Below are 19,278 nucleotides of genomic sequence, written 5' to 3' on the forward strand. Positions count from 1 at the left end.
GAGCAAGAGAGCTGGTGCAGATGCAAGACAACTGAGACAGGCACTGAGAGAAGGAACGGTTGCGGAAAAACAGGTGTGAGCACTCCAATTCTGTTGCTGATGACCTCTTGAACTGTCTACCTGAACATGCTCAAGGATTATTCTTCTCCTTGTGATGTAATTGTGCTTTGAAGCTTTCCACAGCAGTGGGCCTAGACATGTGCATGATGGACTTAGGTTGGCCCTTCTGTTGCGTGCATGATGAGACCACTGAAAATAAAATTCACAGAGCATATAATTAACACTGACAGAAAATTAAGAGGATGAGTTTCCAGCTGGGTTGGAAATGTCCCTAGGAGTGATTCCTTAATTACGTTTTGGTTCTGGTGAACTTATCTGTGAACTTACCCTTTGAGGGATATTCCGGGCAAAAGTTGAAAGTGGGGAAATTTGTTCCATCACAACCTCTGCCACCTCAAGTATCTGTAGATGAATGAATATTACATTTCTATAGATGAACATGTGATTTTAGTTTAGAAGAATGATATTATATACTGCTCAAAAAAATTAAGGGAACACTTAAGTTTTCCACAATTGTTAAAACACATTTTTTGAAACCTTCTACCCTTTTCTCCATCCTCAAACTACATTAACAGAATGTCTGACAGTTCTTGCAAAATAAAACATTCGCCTCAAAAGTTTTACTTGTGCTCAGAACCAAACAGTGTCAGAGTACTGATCCAGTGTATGATTGAAGTGTTCCCTTAATTTTTTTGAGCAGTATATATTATTACATGTATTATTAAATTAAATAGGAATCTACAACAAAACCAGACTAGTGTTGTTTTGTATGCAGGGGGAACACTGACATACCTGAATTTGACCCCCCCCCCCCAAAAAAAGGAGAAAGCCAATGTGTGCTTCTTTTACCAATATATTTACCAATATATTTTGCATTACTTATCCAAACAACGTCAAACTTGGCACTGCACTTGTTCCCCATAGCCTGTCAAGTTTGAAATAAATCAGACAAACGGTTCAACAGATATGCGAGCCTACTGTGTGAGAGGGGGAGTGCACATTAGACCAGAGAAAGCTAATGTGTGCTTCTTTTACCGATACATTTAACAATATCTTTTGCATTACCTATCCAAACAATGCACTTACTGGCACTGCACTTACTCGTGCCTGTAGCAAGACACCTGCCAAGTTTGAAATCAAGTGGACGAAAGGTTCGAGAGATATGTGAAAAACAGACAAACAAACAGATAGACAGACAGGCAGGCAGACAGACAGACAGACAGACAGACGTTCATGTCATTTACAGATTTACACATTATAGGCTCGATTTATAGATAGATAGATAGATAGATAGATAGATAGATAGATAGATAGATAGATAGATTATAGATTATAGATAGATATTGACAAGATGGACTCCTTCAGGGAGGTGTTAATTTAGTGTCACTAACTAAGCTGAAAATCGTGCCTACCAGTAATGCAGGATAATTGCAGGTCACTTGAAGAGGTTAGAACTCTTAAATCTTCAAGTCAAAGGTAAAAGGTCACAATTATCTGTGCTGTGTGCCTGGAGAACTGTCCCTTCCAAGAAGGGTGCAAAATGAAGTGTGATGTGAGAGAAGGAATGAAGAAGGACTGAGAGAAAGAGGGGCCAAGGCTTAAACAACCCCTAAACGAATACTCTTATGCACATTGCACATACACATTACCACACTCAATCACTTCATATAAATGGCTACTATGATCTGAGTGATGGGCAAGCTACTTACAAAATGTAGCTTAAATTAAGCTTTTAGGAGAAATCTGGAATGCATAAGGTTCTTGTCCTTGAAACTTACGTTGCATGTGCTTGTGTGAGAGTTCTATCACGTGGAGGGGAGTGTGAAATCATGAGGAGTCCAAATTTCAGTGACTCATCAACTTGAGCTTGAAGAACATATATCATGAATGGAACCTAGGTGTTAACACCAAGGTTCAGATTTCACTTGAGAGTGAGTAAAGTTTGGTGGATGTAAAGTCAGAGTAACTGGGAGACATGCTGTAGACGGTGCTATCACCTTCCATCAGGGTTTCTGTCTTCCAGGCAGCAGGAATGCACCGCGAGGCAGCCTACCACTCATCAGCACGGCTTGGGCCAGCGTCTCCCAGCCCGGCTCCACGCCCCAACATGCCCCTCCAACATCATCACTATCACCTGGGAGGAATCTATCTTCTTTCTGTCCACTGAGGGAGACACGTTTAATAGAGCCCATGCCACAGCAGAAAGGCGTGAAAAGAAATCAGTCAGGAGAGAAGAAAATGCCTTGCCTACTGTCACTACTAAATGCATGAGAAGCAGCTTTTGGTGTGCCACTCAACTGTAGATCCAACCTAATGAGTACAGTAACAGTAGCCTCAAATCTACATTTAAAAACCCAATTGCTCTCAGATGCTTTATGTTAATTGATGATGCACTCACAATTATATCAAGGACTATTCATTTTTAATCATACATTTTCTAAATTATTTGCAATATTTTAACACATTTTACCTTTTATAGGATATTTTATTTTTTGTGTTCATATATCTGCTCATTATAAAGAACTTTGAATTAGTGTTTGTGCTATATTAATAAACTGGCCTTGCATTGTCTTGACATGCCATGCACACATAATCTCTAATCTTTTCAATGCACACTGTGTGTATTTAGTGAAGCATATCCTTAAGGTATGCCTTTTATATGTGAACATATGTTCTAAAATGTTCTAAGAAGCATATAATAGGGCATTTATTCCATGTTTTTAACTACCAGTGGTAATGCTGGTCATACGCCATGAAGTTTAAATAGTGCTGCATGCTCACAATAAAAAAAAAATACCACAAGCTGTAACTTAACATCTCTTATATGTAACTCACTTATATGTAACTCACTTTTTTAACTATCACATGATACCTCAGGCATCTGAGGCAGAATGGGCATCATATGTTTTTCAGAAACCACTTATGTGCTTCTGATATGAACTAATAAAGACCAGCTGTCCACCTCAATATTCTCTGTCAGGTAACCCCAGAGAGAGCCTAGTGTGAGTGTGTTTGTGTGAGTGTTTACGATTGGTCACATGCCTGAGGGCAGACATTTCTTCAGGTCAAGTTGTGGCCTGACAGTAAGATTTCATGCTTGGGCCAAGTAGATGAACAAAATATACAACAAAACAAAGTTGTTTAAGGAAACACATCACTGCCCGCTGACTAATGTGGAATTTAATTTTCTGTGTAGAGTGATTCTCTTTTTGTACAGAGTTTTCTCACTATGACAGCATCACCACTGAGGGATAAAGAGGAAGCATGAATTCAGTCATTTTTATAAGCCAAAATAAGTATCACCAAGGTATATTTAATGATATTCCTTCTCTTATGCTGCAGAAAAGAGACCATAGACTTCGGTTTGCATCCATATAAGTTAAGCACCTTTGAAGGAAAGTTACCCTCCCTTTCCCTGTACAGTTTCCCTCCTAGATGCCGTAAAACCATCTCTGCTTCTGTTAATTAGACAGTAGATGGTGGGAGGCCTGATATTATCTCACACCACAAAACCAACCATCTCTCTCCAGGAGGCACCTCTGGGAAGTCGCTGCAAAGGTGGATATTACCACAGCCACAGTTAATCAGCTTGTTTCTGTGGTTCCCCCTTTTTGGACCAGCACACCCACAAAATCTGTTGTGTCAGACTGACTAACAAGCGTTTTAAGGAGTGTCATGTAAACAAAAATAACAGGAACGCATATAAACATATAACAAACCAAAAATGGTCCAAAGCTCAACTGTGTTTCTGAGAGGGGAAAATACTGGGGTGTATATAAGTCTGTAAGTCTGTATGCAGTTGTTATTGTAGGGCCACACAGTAACTCAACTGTGTGCTAATTTTTCTCGAGAAAGTTATGCTCCCTATATGTGCACAATGTGGAAGCAAAGGATTTCTGAGAGGCCACTCTCTGTTTAAGACCCAGATACAGACACGGTGTGCAAGGGCAAGACTAAATGACTACAGTGTCCGTCCTTCACACAAGGAGATTATATTGTCAAATTAACTCCCCATGGAAATGCACGGAATTTCCTATTATTTCCTGCCCGCTATTTCCCTACATGCCACATATATTTGAAATATGAGGTCCAAGCTCGGGCTATTTTTAACGAATGCAATTAAGGTACATAGACCATTTTTGTTTCTTTTTCTACTTTCTATCACTTTTTGGGGTTTGTTTTATTTTTCACCTCACCATGAGTCCAGTTTCCCACCTCTCTCTAAAGCAGCCTTTTATTACACCCAGATTTACTTTACATTACTGCTTGTATCATACCATGCCAACCTATGAAGGAATTCAAAATGATCTCACACTCCGACACACTAGACCATGTTATTTGGGACGGCAGGCTACGGGCAAGTCATATGCAGTAAAAATAAACAACTCAGACATGGCTATCTGATATAGAATGCAATTTTGACTTTGTGCCTCCCAAGAGAGGGAAAGATAATACTCCCATAGCTAATTAGGTTATATTATGGCTCAGAGCCCATGGAAGAGGCCACAGTCAAGATCATAAACATTTAGGCCTCAAGGCTACCTTCTGTGTGAGCACTATGAACTTAAGGTCTTCCTTTGTCAAGCTCGGACTGCAGTCTGTAATATTGCACGTTTAGACATTTATTTTTATTTCAAGTGACAGTGTTTAAAACCACTAGGGTCAAGGTCAGTTCATGACTACATAATGTAAATATGGCACTATGACACTAATTATTTTGCTAAACATTGCATTATTGGAAGCATTCAGCAGTGTTCATTTTTATACCAAACACGATTGAAGTTTTCTCCTGAAAAGGATGATGGTTGTTTCCTGATACCAAGCATAACAACTATACAGGCCCCCTCTTATTTCTTCAGTGTTAACCACAATTACCCACAATTACCCCTACCCTTGAAATCACAAGCTTATGATGTGACTATTGCGTGCTCTGGAGAGAGAGATGCAGCTGGTCATTAAGTTGAAATGGCTGATCAGATGTGCTTTGAAAGGAAAGAAACAAAACATTCTCCCTGCACAACACTGACACAGACATGTGTCGATGCAGCTCCTTTGACATGTATGCAGAGGCATGGAGCTGTTTTAGAAACAAAACTGGAAAGAATGTGAAAAGTTAACCCATCATGTGAAAAGGAACCTTCTGTCAGACCTACACTTGAAATTAATTGTATGGTGTGTGTGTGTGTGTGTGTGTGTGTGTGTGTATGTGTGTATGTGTGTTGGGGGGGGGGGGGGGGGGCACAGACAAAGTCTGAGGCCCTTCAGGAGACTGACATTTCCCTGTGTAAAGTGTGGAGGCCTACGGTGGCAGTGAAAACAGACGCTTGACATGCTGCACACCACGCTACTGGGGCTTGAAAGGGCCTCTTCAGTTATGGCACATACCGCCCTCAGAGAAATAAAAATACTAAAATCCAAGACCCCTGTTTACCCTGGGGGTGGGCGTGTATATATGTGTGTGTGTGTGTGTGTGTGTGTGTGTGTGCATGTTAATGTGAGTATATATGTGTGTATGCTTACATTTTTGAGTGTGTGTGTGTGTGTGTGTGTGTGCGTGTTAATGTGAGTATATATGTGTGTATGATTACATTTTTGAGTGTGTGTGTGTGTGTGTGTATGTGTGTGTGTGTGTGTGTGTGTGTGTGTGTGTGTGTGTGTGTGTTGCACACATGTTTGAGTATGAGTGTGCATGTGGGTGCGGTGTGTATTTTCATTCCTCTCCACCTGGTTTTGGACTTTGGCTCGTGAGCAGAAATAAAAGGCAGCCCATGGGGTAGCCTGCAGAGCCTGTTTTCACACTGCGAGCACAAGGTCGGCTTTTACACCCCTAACACACACACACAAACATGGCTCGCTCTCAGACTGTCAAAGCCCATCACTGATCAACAGACGTCTAGAGAGTGAAAACATCAATGCCTCTGAGTTTCTGAAACATTGAATATGGCTATTTGAAGCACTGGACACTGACAGTCACAGTCAATTTGTGGTCAATACAATTACTGGAAATAATAGCATGGGAGGGGTCAGAGACAATCCCTGAAATAAAATATAGTGCTCCTGTCTTTCCTTCAGACCTCAAGGTAATATTTCATTCAGAGGCTTCAACTAAACAAATCATAAGCTATCACACACACACATCAGCAGAAAGGTTGTACAGCATAGTTTAAAACCAACAGGGGCAGGCCTCCTCGGGTGAACGGGAGAGAAAAGCAGTGATTTACAACTTTACTCCTCCTGTAGGTGGCAGGTAGCCCCTTTGAAAATGTCTCAGGCATGAATGATGGGACATGGGGTCGGTCAGATGCTCTGCCAGGCTCAACAAAAATGCTATGACCTGCCCTGTGATGACATGTTCATACATTAACACAGCCCACAGGCTGTACTGCTGAAGACATGTCTCCCATATAATATAATATATGATCATTCAGTCACGCCCTGGATATACATTATCCATCTCTTCTCTCACCTGTGTGTTCATGTCATGACATTTATTAATCCAAACACAGGCATATTATACATGAAGGATAAGCCTGCTATGAAGCCTTTTCCATCAAATGTTTGATGGAATCACTATGACATGCAATTTCACCTAATTACAAAGGTAGAACATATGATTAAAGTCAGTGATGTGGGTTTTTCTTCCAGTAAGTGCACAATGTGAAACTGAATTTCAGCTGTTTCAACAAAATAAGGATAAGACAGGAATCTTGTCAAGACACTTGTATAATCTAGTAAGGCAGAAACAGGGTCTAATGTTTGATGTGGGCGACATCATGTCCCAGAAGCACGAGGCAAATAACTATCAACAGGATGCAATACACGTTCTGTACAGCAGTTTTTTCACCAGCGACCTTGGCTGCCCTATTACACTTTCCATGCCACGTTTGCTGTATGTCATGATATCATTCCTAACATTTCTTAAGTCAGGGTTTAGTTGTAGCCTACCAGTTAAAACACTTCAATCCCTTGAGATGCAGTGACCTTATTCTCTGGCTAATTGTTTGTGTTGTGCTGCCTTCTAGTGGTACAGCACTTTCATTATCCATCGATTTTCTATAAGGTCTATGTGAATGGTTAGCATTTGAAGTGTTGTATTTGAACAAAATGGACTGTAAATGAACAGAACTTCTGTTGATAGTAAATTAATTTATCAACAGAAGAGGTATACCTTACCTATATCACCTATCAGGTTTGATTAAAATTACAGTATGCATCATTTTAATCAAACCTGATATTTTAGAATATTAGCCTGAACAAAACACAAACTGTGGTAAAGACATGCAGGTTATAATTGTCATACACATGAGAAATCATGCAGCTCTTCAACGAGTTGCAATAAATAGCAATTTCATGAGAGCAGATCTCATGAAAACTCTTCACACAAAATATCTATTTTCTAAGAGAACAGTCTGGATATTTCAAATAGGCTAGCTGATATTTTCATAATCAGTCACCTGCTTCTGAAATGTGTTTTTGCTTTGGCTATTCCCTAACTTGTGAAAATATTGGCATTAGGCTATCGTTTTTAATAAAACCATAGTTACTTTTAGACTTTGTTAAATAGGCCTAATTCAAGACAGACTTTTTATAAATCCTTTGCAATATCTATGCCCACCAAAATATTTGATGTCTGTCAACCATAGTGTCTGCCCTTCCTTTCAGGCCATAGTGACAAGGTTGACAATCCAGCCTTTTCATTCGTAGATCAAGCAGCTTCAAGCGATCAATATAAACCACGCCCGGAATTATTTTTCAGCAAATCGGTTGTCTTTAACGCTGTCAAGTGACCAATCCCCTTCGTCTTACGTAATTTCTTGAACGATTTGTACACGCCTCTTACCTGTCTAAACAAAATGACCAATCAGAGTCAGCTATGAAAAAACAGCAGCCAATCGGTCGTCTCCAAATCCTACAGCACGGTAGCCGAGTTATGCCAAACTGTACTAAGGGTATAAATTTGGCACCACTCCGATGAACTGGTTCAAGCTTTTGTTCTTCCAAAACTGACTTTGTCAACCGTGCGGCTAGCTACATTTTGAAGATTTGACTGGGCCTTTTACAGAAGTGTTGTGTTAAACATTTGATCATATACTGATACAATCCACTTTAACCATCATCAGTCGACAGCTCCTTTTGCCGTTCACTAGCTGTCCTTATTTTTCCACACTTTTTCCTCTGATAACGGTTGTAGCTGACCAAGATAGGAGGCTCGAGTGCTAAGATGTCGAACCGAATGGTGTGCAGAGAAGCAAGTCATGCCGGCAGCTGGTACACGGCCTCAGGTAATGTTAGGCTAGAACCGGAGACAAGGGGTGTACAAATGTTTTTTCGCCCGAGGTCCGGGGAAGCAACAACGGGTGGTGGTGGTGATCAGCTGTGCATGTTTAAATGCCTCAAGAGGTTTCTTTAAAGGAGAAGGCCGTGCTATCAAATCCCTGCAATTGTCCCCAGCTAGGACTCGCTATCACTTTTCATTGCAACGTTACTCATTATTTCTAGTAATTCGAGCAGTCATTCAAGCAGTCTCGTTCATGTCCCTTTTTTTTTTTTTTTTTTTTTTACTTTTTTGAGTGGAAGCTAACTGTAGCAACCTCTACAACCAATTGAACCGGTAACGTTAGCTAGTCCTAAAGATTACTGGATACTTAGCTATCAGTCGGTACTAGCTAACAGTTAGCGCTACTTTTAAACTAACATTAATTCACTATCAATCCTTTGTCACCACTTTAATTGTGCTAGGTGCCACTGTTCAAGCCTGTGATGGGATGGATATAATCTGCCATTGGCTGTTATTATGCTGCAACGTTAAATGTTTACTCAAGCATACTATGCTAGCGATAACTCGCTAGCTTGCATGTCCAGACTTGGTGCTATGTCTGAACAAGTCGACAACTATAATGTTTTTGTTACCTTTACCCATCCTTGTTTGTTGTATTGGATGTTTATTATGGAATAGCAAGTCCAAGATGGATGAACTGAAACCATCAAAGTTCGCATGTCCAGTTTGCAACTCACAAAAGTAGTAAAATGTGATCTTTAAGTGTATAAAGAAGCATGGCTCTCTTAGAAAGATGATTTCGAAGGAATGGGTGGATGTTGGACTTATGTAAAACTACTCTTGGACAGGCAGAGTAAAGGGTAAATTATATGCACAATTCGGGCAACAGTAGTTTGAGGCTACACAAGGCAAGCTGAACTTGTCAAAATGTGTCCCTCTCACGGAAAAACAAACAACATAGCGCTGGCCAACATTTATTTTTAGCAAAGCTAGCCAAGATTTTTCTTTCCGGTTGGCTAACGCTAACCTAGCCTTGTGCGCTCTCCGTTGTATTTCGGTGTTTGAAATGAAGAATAGAAAAGGGGAAAATACCATTAGCTGCACTATTTAGCTGGCTCACATAGTGATCTGGCTTACTCGGCACATTCACACTGTTCGAGTGCCTTTGTTGGAGGGGGGGGGGGAAATCCCAACGTAGTCTATCACAATGGATGTATAGCCTACTAGCTACTATATGGTTTATGTCAGCTTGCCGAAGTGAACTGCAAATGACAAGTAACGTTACAGCATATTTTTGGAATGATGACAGGTTTTGCTATACATAGTCTACTAACACAAGACACGCCCCACGTCTTTTAACGTTGGTAGATCTGTTTAATTGCGATGAAATCATCTAACGTTATTGTGTCGGCCTGTTTGGTAGCAAGCTAACGTTAGCTATATGTAAATGACCATAGGAATAGTTAGCTTTGCCCTAGATATGTCTTTGTCCGTCCAAGAAACCCGATTCCTACGATATATCCATCCAATATCGATGGCCAGACGTTGAACTAATATGTAACATGTTATTTCTGCCCTTTAACCCTTCCAATAGTGCCTTAGAGATCATTTGACTCCTCCATAATGAATGCACTGTTTTGGCAGATCGCATGGGAAACAAAAGAATGGACAAGGCCCCTAAGGTGTCATATTGCACAAACAAATTTGCGTTCCAATGCCATTTAAACTAGGAATGTGGATGAGTAAATAGGCTTACACAAATTGGATACTGTTCTTTGAACTTATCAGTAACAACATAACACTGATCATGTCAAACTTTGCGGCAAATTAAATTCTGCTTTTCACTAGCAGAGTAAAGAAGATGTCAATAACACAAGTGTGTTGTCTGACACTTTCCATCACCACTGACGTGAACACCATTTCAGAAATGGCCTGCTTTTTGAGTGTTCTGATAACCCTTAATTTTCCTAGACTTCAGTGGTTATAAGTATAATACTCTGGGGGCCCATTCGACTGCAGTGTTAGACCACGGTATGCATGGATATACTGTATGGTAACCTCATTAAATCTGCTGGCTCAATCTCTCTGACTCCCGTGGCCTTGCACACGTACTGTACCACTTCCACAGTAGCTGTGAAAGTCAAACCACATCCGACTGGAACAATAAGAAACACTATAAATATTGTATGAAAAAAAAACACATTTACAATATACTAATGGCGAAAAACGACTTGTTTTCAGATGTCAGCTCCTATAACATTGGTTAAGTAGTATAAGTATATATACTCTTTTGATCCCGTTAGAGGAAATTTGGTCTCTGCATTTATCCCAATCCGTGAATTGGTGAAACACACTCAGCACACAGTGAACACACAGTGAAGTGAAGCACACACTAATCCCAGCGCAGTGAGCTGCCTACAACAACAGTGGCGCACGGGGAGCAGTGAGGGGTTAGGTGCCTTGCTCAAGGGCACTTCAGCCCTGCCTACTGGTCGGGGTTCGAACCGGCAACCCTCCGGTTACAAGTCTGAAGCGCTAACCAGTAGGCCACGGCTGAACTCCCGTTCAGTTAAACTTTCATTGATTGTATTATGTCTCCTATTCTGCGTGCTTGGGCATTAATATAGATACTACGGCAGTCAGCCTCAATGACGTCAGTGATAAAATGGTCAGAGGTCATGCTGCCTCGACCACATAGCAGTCTCTCTCCTCATGCCAAATGGCTTGCGATGTCTCTCAAAGGTCAGCAGGTCCAAGAATGGGATTAGGTTGCATAGACTGTCTCAACTGATGGTGGAAGACCGACTGTTTGGGATGAACCTGTTTGGTTTCTCTTTGTACCAAAGAATGTTGCTGAGCTTGGTCAAAGGTTTTGTTTCAAGCAAATTCCTGGACAATCTAATAACATAGCTTAGATTTGGTTGGTCACCCTATGTAAAGTCAGTCTAGCAGTACACTCTGAGGTCATCTGACAGTGCCACATAAGATGCATGTTTCCATTAATTTGTTTGTCAGTGCTGCTGTCACAATTAGAATGACAAATTAGAGGCAGCTCGATGAGTCATAGATTGATCAATTCTAATCACCCCCTGTTCTTTCTCTATTTTTCTCTGAAGGATCCCAGCTGAACGCACAATTAGAGGGCTGGCTATCTCAAGCACAAGGCACAGATAAGCCTGCGAGAGCCATCATTGCACCGTAAGCATTGTGAAAATTTCTTCTGTTGCAGAAAATGTCATCCAGCAAGTTTTTTTTTTTCTCCGTTGGTGCAAAACACCTAAGGCTATTGATCTTAATTTGCCTCTGCAGTCACCACATGCTTTTGATTCAAAAGCGCAGACTGATACACTGCCGGTTAAAGTTTGAGGTCACTTAGAAATTTCCATTCCACTCCATTATAGACAGAATACCAGCTGAGATCAGTTAAATTGTTTTTTTAATCAGGGCAGCAGTTTACATAATTGCAAAAGGGTTCTCCCATGTTTTCTCAGTTAGCCTTTTAAAATGAGATCAGATTAGTAAACAGAATGTGCCTTTGGAACATTGGAAGAATGGTTGTTAATAATGGGCAATGTAGATACTGCATTAAAGATCAGCAGTCGAGAACTATTTTGCAATTATGTAAGCACATAATGTAATCTGAAAACTGTTGCCCTGATTAAAAAAAACAATGCAACTGATCTCGGCTGGTATTCTGTCTATAATGGAGTGGAATGGACATTTCTAAGTGACCCCAAGCTTTTGACCAGTAGTGTATTTTGTGACATATATTTCCTGTTTTGCAGACATGCTGGATATACCTACTGCGGCGCTTGTGCTGCACACGCTTACAAACAGGTTGACCCCTCTGTCACGTGAGTGCTTTTCTCTCTATCCTTAAGCGATCTCTTAAACAGCGCAGGCCTGACTTGAGTAGTTAGTAAAGATAAACACTATCAATGTCAGCCTGTCTGCTGTGAGTGCAAAAAAAAAAGCTGTATATTTCAACTGCGAGCCTCCATACTTTCTGGGAAAGTGACGGCGGAACCAGCTCTGTGAGAGTGATAAGGAGCTTTAACATTAAGTGGACCTAAACACTGTCAATGTCGACCTGTCTGCTGTGAATGCAAAAAAAATGCTGTATACTGTTGGCTCCACAACACAACTTTCAACTGCGAGCCTCCATACTTTCTTGGAAAGTAATGTTGGAACCATCTCTGTATGGGTGATAAAGAGCTGTGACCTAAAGTGGACATAAACTGTAAAGAGCGAGACTCCCTTACCAGATCCCAGTTCTAACCTAAAACATTTCCAGCCTTAACACCAGGGATTAGAAATGGGTCGAAGAACGAAAATGAAAACTGGAAAATAACACAATTCTTGGATGAACGTAGCCGAAAACGGGAACAAAACTAATTTCACTTTTTCCGGAGTGAAAACGCTTATTTTTCAAAAGTCCAAGTCACCTGCCTACACAGTGTTCCACAGACCCCTTATAGGATGTATTTAGTCAGATTGTATGAATCTGTGTCTCCCCACCTACTACTTGATAAAGGATTTTCATATCCAACACTATCTAACTGCCTTTTCCAAGTATGTAGCCTAAATTACTGAAACACTGTGTGAAATAACATGGGCTACTACAGACACTAGGGAAATATCTATAGGCCTGTCATGCAGTTTGTTGCACCACACATAGATTAGGCTATTACAGGGCAGACATTTAAGATCTGATATTATATAGGCTAATTGCCTACTTTCAAATCTCGCCCCATACACCTGAATTCAGGCACAGTGTTTTTAACAGTTATCCTTGTTATATCAGTATATCAGTTATATCTAATATGCTTTGCTTTTAAAGCTTTAAGGCTGTTGGGCAAAAGAAAGCCTATAGTATTGTGCCACCGGCCATAAATCAATTTGTAAAGGCAATGTCATTTTTAAAGGAACGTTATTCACCGTTCTTCTATAATGTTCTAGCCGGTTACCATTTAGAGAAGAGGCCTTGGAACACTGGAACAGCAACAAAAAAAATAATGTTTCCCCCAAAAGTGGTGTTCAGCTACCTGGCCTGTATTCCTTACAGGGCTGCTGTTAATCTTCTTATTCATATTCAGCCACAAATACCACTAAAAGATGGCGAGACATTTCGACCACTCTTTCTGGCTTAAGAGGCTGTAGTTTACATTGATCAACACAGTTGACATCAATGTTGACTCTGCTTTAATGGAACCCTCTCTCTGCTGCCATGACGCCCTGTGACTGCAGCCGGAGGGTGTTCATCCTGGGACCCTCGCACCACGTACCGCTGTCCCGCTGCGCACTCTCGCCTGCTGAAGTCTACAGAACTCCGCTGTACGACCTCAAGATTGACCAGAAGGGTAACTCATCACACCCATCTACCTAGATCCTATTTGACCTGGTGTAGAAGTTCTTCTTGAAAAATGTTCAGAAATCTATATTGAGTTTGCAAAAAAAACATAATTTATAAACAATGCATTAACATACTGGAATCTGAACAGCACATACTTAAATACAAGACTCTTGTTAAAGTTTTGTCAAAAGTCCTATCATCTGAAGTAATTGTTATATCTATAGTATTGACTTATTCTGAAAAGTGCTATCTGAGTAACTTTTGTTTACAGGGAAACTGCTAAAATGTCTATGTTGTTTATAAAATACTGACCCTGTGGTCAGCCGTTGGGCTTGGTATCGCACGCTCACATCTGCAGACTTGGATGGAAAAATGTGCCTCTGTGTTTGTTTTGTCAGATGTTGTTGTCTTAATCGCTGTCGTCATCAAACCGCAGTTTTGTGCACTAGCCTCAAAAACAACCCTCCAGGAAGCCGGCGCTCCGGCATGAGTTTGTCTCCTTTCAGGCACTGCCAAGAAATTCCACTGAGAGAGACCCACGCTCACAGTTTAGTGTATTTGCATAACTAGAGTAGTTGCGGTGCCGTGGGCTGTTGTATTTCACCTCCTTGGCGGCTTGTATTTGCACAGTTTATGCTGACCTCTGGAAAACGGGGATGTTTGAGCGGATGAGCCTCCAGACGGACGAGGACGAGCACAGCATCGAGATGCACCTGCCTTACACTGCTAAAGCCATGGAGAGGTAGGGCTGCAGGGGCTCTCATCGCGTCTCAGTGCTACTGCCCAGCCAGTTCAGTCCTCCAAAACGAATTTCTGAGTTCATTTAGTACTGTAAAGTGCAAGTTAATGCTGTAAGTGCACCTCCATGTGCTTAATGTTGTAATGATGTCCTGAGATGATTATTATTCTGTGTGACGAAATTGTTAGTAACTCTACTAACCACACATTTTAAGTCTTAAAACGGTTTCATCGGTGCCATAAATTTCATACTGGGTGAAGTACAATCCATCTTCTAAATTGATGCATGTTTTTACAAGATATAAGGAATTAAGGTTAGCAGCAGCAGTAATATTATGCATGTTTATCAGAAATACATTATTATGCAAAGACCGTGTGGGACAGTGAGATTTCCTCATTGGTCTGTCCAGCTTCTATGTGAGCCCACTCAGCAGACTGCAGAGTCCTGCCCTCATCAGCATGCAAAGCGGGAGACAGGCATTATTGAGCCCCAGCACTCGCTCTCTCTAATTCATCACCTCCCGCTCCTGCCTTTAGGCCTGCAGTCGGATCTGTTTACACTTTCTAGAGGAAGTCTTAATTAGTTCTCAGAAATGGATGTCCAGTGATAAATGGATCCTGCTATTAATGCAGGAGCTGTCAACCGCCCGCGCGCCCGCCCACTCACCACCCCCACCGTCCTCCCATCTCCATCCTGCACTCACACATATAGTCTGTAACTCCGAAGTGTTGGCTCAGCACATCAGGGTGAGGTTGTTGTTTTTTTGTTTTGTTTCGGCTGCAGCCATAAAGAGGAGTTCAGCATCGTCCCTGTGCTGGTGGGGGCCTTGAGCGAGTCCAAAGAGCAGGAGTATGGGAAGCTGCTCAGCAAGTACTTGGCTGACCCCAGCAACCTCTTCATCATCTCGTCAGACTTCTGCCACTGGGGTAGGCCCCCCCCCCCCCCCCCACCCCCCACCCCTTACCCTCTCCTCACACTGGGATTGGGTTTTACTCAAGCTCTTGACTGGTATGGGTCCGTACTTTACCAGGCCAGACTCTATACCAGAATAGGATGCAACCAAGGAGTATTGTATCCATGTTATAAACATGTTTTAACTTTATATCTGTAATCTATTGCTGAAATTGGTATGAAAGGTCATGTAGATTTCGTGTCTTAGTGGCAGACCACTATGCGTACCTTTAAGCGTACCTTTTACAGGTTTACCTGTAAGTTTATGTCTGATGTGCTTGTGTGGCTCTTCTGTGTCCTTTTAAAGGTCAGCGGTTCCGGTACACATACTATGACGAAAGCCAAGGAGAGATTTACAGATCCATTGAACACATTGACAAAATGGTAAATACTTACCTTTTCAGCATTTCACTGACATTCAACAAAGCTGTGGTGTGCTACATAGGTGAGCTACGAAAAGCAATCAAACTGAGCTCTGATGTAACACTGGCAGGATACCTCCTGTGGACAGTGTTCCCTTGGCAGGATGTTGCCATGCGAACAGTGATGTGTCATCGCTGGAATTTTAATTGCTGCCTCAGAGGTTTATCCAGTGCCAGATATGCTCAACCAAAATTTCCCTCATTATTAGATTTTGTTAGTCTCACACACACACACACACACACACACACACACACACACACACACACACACACACACACACACACACACACACACACACACACACACACTTCCTTTAAAAAGCTGTCTGAGGAAATTGTGCATCACCTGCTTTGAAATCTTTTAAATTAGTCCTGTGTCCAGCCATATTTTTTAATCATGTTTGCATGGCTATAAGAGAAATCATGAATTGCATGCATATAATTGAATACTATGCTGTTGTGTTAGAAATTATATCTTTTTTCCACAGGGAATGGGAATCATAGAGCAGTTGGATCCTATGTCTTTTAGCAACTACTTGAAGAAGTACCACAATACTATTTGTGGTCGCCATCCTATTGGAGTGCTTCTAAATGTGAGTGTTTTTCCAAGGGATGGCCTCATATCAGCTGACTCATTATGTTTACAGGCTTAACTGAATTACAGAAAGGGAATAAAAAGCCCATATTCATTTCATTTGGAACTGATTGGCATCACGGTTCATTTGCCATGTAATGTTACTGATTTTGTGTGTGTGTGTGTGTGTGTGTGTTTGCTTGCAGGCTGTGGCTGAACTGAAGAAGACTGGTATGGACATGAACTTCTCTTTCCTGAACTATGCCCAGTCGAGCCAATGCAGGAACTGGCAGGACAGCTCTGTGAGCTACGCTGCTGGGACCCTCACCGTTCATTGAGGTCAAACTTCTCAGGCGCCATTGGAGCTCCCAGAACCCCCCCCCCCCCCCCCATCCTCCTTGTTTTCCTCCCTAATGCCCCTCTCCCAACCTATTTCCCCAGTCAGGGATGGATAGCTTAGCTCCCTTCCCCCCCCCACACACACACCCCTTTCCCCCTTTTTAGTAGAATGACCTGCAAAGTCTGATGCAGTTTGGGATCCTTTTACTTGCAGAGCTGATGTATAATGCATTACAAACTAACTCCTTCTCTCTCTCTCTCTCTTTTTCTTTTTCTCTCTCTCTTTCTTTTTCTCTCTCTCTCTCATTCTCTCTCTCTCTCTCATTCTCTCTCTCTCTCTCTCATTCTCTCTCTCTCTCTCTCATTCTCTCTCTCTCTCTCTCTCTTTCTCTTTCTTTCTCTCTCTCTCTCTCTCATTACCGAGAGCACCGAGTTGAAATTCCAACTCCAAGTTGCAGTCTGGAATGGTCTTGGATGGCGTTTAGTGTTTGTTCCTCGGTTGGGGTTTGCTGAATGGTAGTAGGAACAGATTTTGGGGTCTAAAGGGGACTTAAGTTATCTGTCAAGTCATTATTATCCAGTCAAATACTGATATGATATTAGAAGTAAAAAAAAAGAATCACAAAGACCTAAAAGATGTGCACTCTTTGTAGATATGTGCATATGTAACCTTGTGATAAAAATAATAAAAAATACTTATGAAACATATGGAAGTGATAACAAATTTCACCAAGTCATACTTGATGAGAAAGAAAAAGCAGAGTTCTACTAGCTATATCCTTGTAAGCCCTTGAGAGTAGCAGCATAAGTAGCTACTGCCATATGTTTTCAATGTAGGCCTGTTGTTTATTGTTGCTAACAAAGGGCTACACACTACCAAGTTCACTAACCCGCAGCCGTATGAAAATATATATACTATATATAGATATATATATAAACCAAAAAATGTTTTTTATGCTTTCACAGTAGTCTATTAAAATGTCTCCCTTTCCTTTGCATTCATATATTTTTGTTTATTTAGGGTAAGCGTCTTTTCCTCTTTTAATTTGTAGTATTTGTCATTATTACCCTAATTTGTATGTATACAAGTAGGCAGTGTGGTAGTGGATTTGAGAGGTGCCCCGACTTAAGGCCTTTGCACACTGAAATCCGTAATTTTGTATGAATCCATTTTTTTCGGTCCATCAAATTCAGAACGCTGCAGTCAAAAACTTAATTCTCTGACCGTATACAGATGCAAAAAACGTAAATGCACAAAAACAAAAAACATTTTTGTCAGACTAAAATTTCAGAGTCAGTGTGCAAATGTGAATGAGACAACGTGAGATTGTATATATTTTTCAATCTGACAATTTTGCACGAAAATACAAACTCTGTGCAAAAGGCCTTTAGAGGGTGCCCTGTGTTGGTAGTCTTCTGGGCACATAGAACAGCTCCAAGAGCCCCTGGTAGCAGTGGGTTTTTACAGCTGAGAGACTGGCGTGCCCCTGAAAAAAAGAAGATAAGGAGGGGGGCGGGGGGCAGGGGTGTAATAAACCCTGAATAAACGTAGGATCCTGACACACTGTAATAGTTCCGCTCTACTGTAGGCTAGTTGTCTAACCCCCATGTATTGTACTATTTCCATAACCTTCCCCCGATGAGCACAACGCAACAAGAGACACCCTCTTCCTCTCCACATCAAGTCCTGTGACACCTGTCAATCAAAGCCTGTGCCCTCCACAACTCCACCAAGGGAAGAAAAAAAAAACATGTAGAGTTTGAGTGCTTCAAACTGTTCTGTGGAAACAGTGGGGCAGTTCACACCATGCAGATGTGCCTTGGGTCACTGTTACAACGTCTTTATTATTATTCTTTTTTTTGTTTGTTGATGATGTAATGCTCTGTGTTCTCCTCCTGGTTCTTCTGCTCCTGCCCCCCACCCCACCCCACCTCCAAAAAAAACCTCAGTCTTTTGCAGCGCTGGACCAGCTGTTTGTTTTTGAACTCCACAACCCTTGTCTTTCTCAGAGGAAGGACTGCATCCATGTCTACTGTCCGCTAAAGTCAGCACAACCCCCTCACTCCCATCTGGAGGATGTTCCCCTTGTTGTGATTGTTTTTCATTGTTTTTGTTTTTCATTATGTCTGTGTTTTACTTCATAGCAAGTAACGTTCTTAAGTTTTTAATGCGTTGTCACACATCAATGTCAAGGAGTCAACTGATGCTCCAACTGGAGCTTGATTATTATGTTTATTTTAATCTCAGGTTACATTGATGAAGCATCACAGGATGCTTGCCAGATATGACAAGGGTCATGCCCAATGTTACAAAGAAGAAAAAAAACAGAGTAAAATAAGTGAAAAGTGTCCCTGCGCTGAGGTGTTTTCCTTCCTTGTGTGTTCAATTCAAGTTTTATTGTCACATGTAATTTGCAATACAACAACATTTCACACATTCTTATGCCACAATTACAGTAGTGTAAGGATAAAAGGGGTAAATAAACGTGGGGAGGGGGGGGCATAGATAAAGAGAGTTGTAGAAGAGACTTGGTTTGGAGCTCTTTGGCACTAAATAATAGT

The 19,278-nt window shown here is 41.3% G+C and overlaps 1 protein-coding gene across 1 annotated transcript; it reads left to right on the plus strand.

Annotated features, from left to right (window-relative positions):
- The first annotated feature begins 8,006 nt into the window (after positions 1–8,006).
- memo1 (mediator of cell motility 1) lies at positions 8,007–19,065 on the plus strand. Its single transcript, XM_042065367.1, has 9 exons — positions 8,007–8,342; positions 11,455–11,536; positions 12,124–12,192; positions 13,586–13,698; positions 14,322–14,433; positions 15,214–15,356; positions 15,689–15,765; positions 16,292–16,396; positions 16,584–19,065. Exons 1-9 carry the CDS (start codon positions 8,282–8,284, stop codon positions 16,713–16,715), a joined length of 894 nt encoding a protein of 297 aa, XP_041921301.1. The 5' UTR covers positions 8,007–8,281; the 3' UTR covers positions 16,716–19,065.
- Positions 19,066–19,278: the final 213 nt, after the last annotated feature.

The sequence above is a fragment of the Alosa sapidissima genome, chromosome 16 (genome assembly GCF_018492685.1).
Source record: "Alosa sapidissima isolate fAloSap1 chromosome 16, fAloSap1.pri, whole genome shotgun sequence".
NCBI classification, from domain to species: domain Eukaryota; kingdom Metazoa; phylum Chordata; class Actinopteri; order Clupeiformes; family Clupeidae; genus Alosa; species Alosa sapidissima.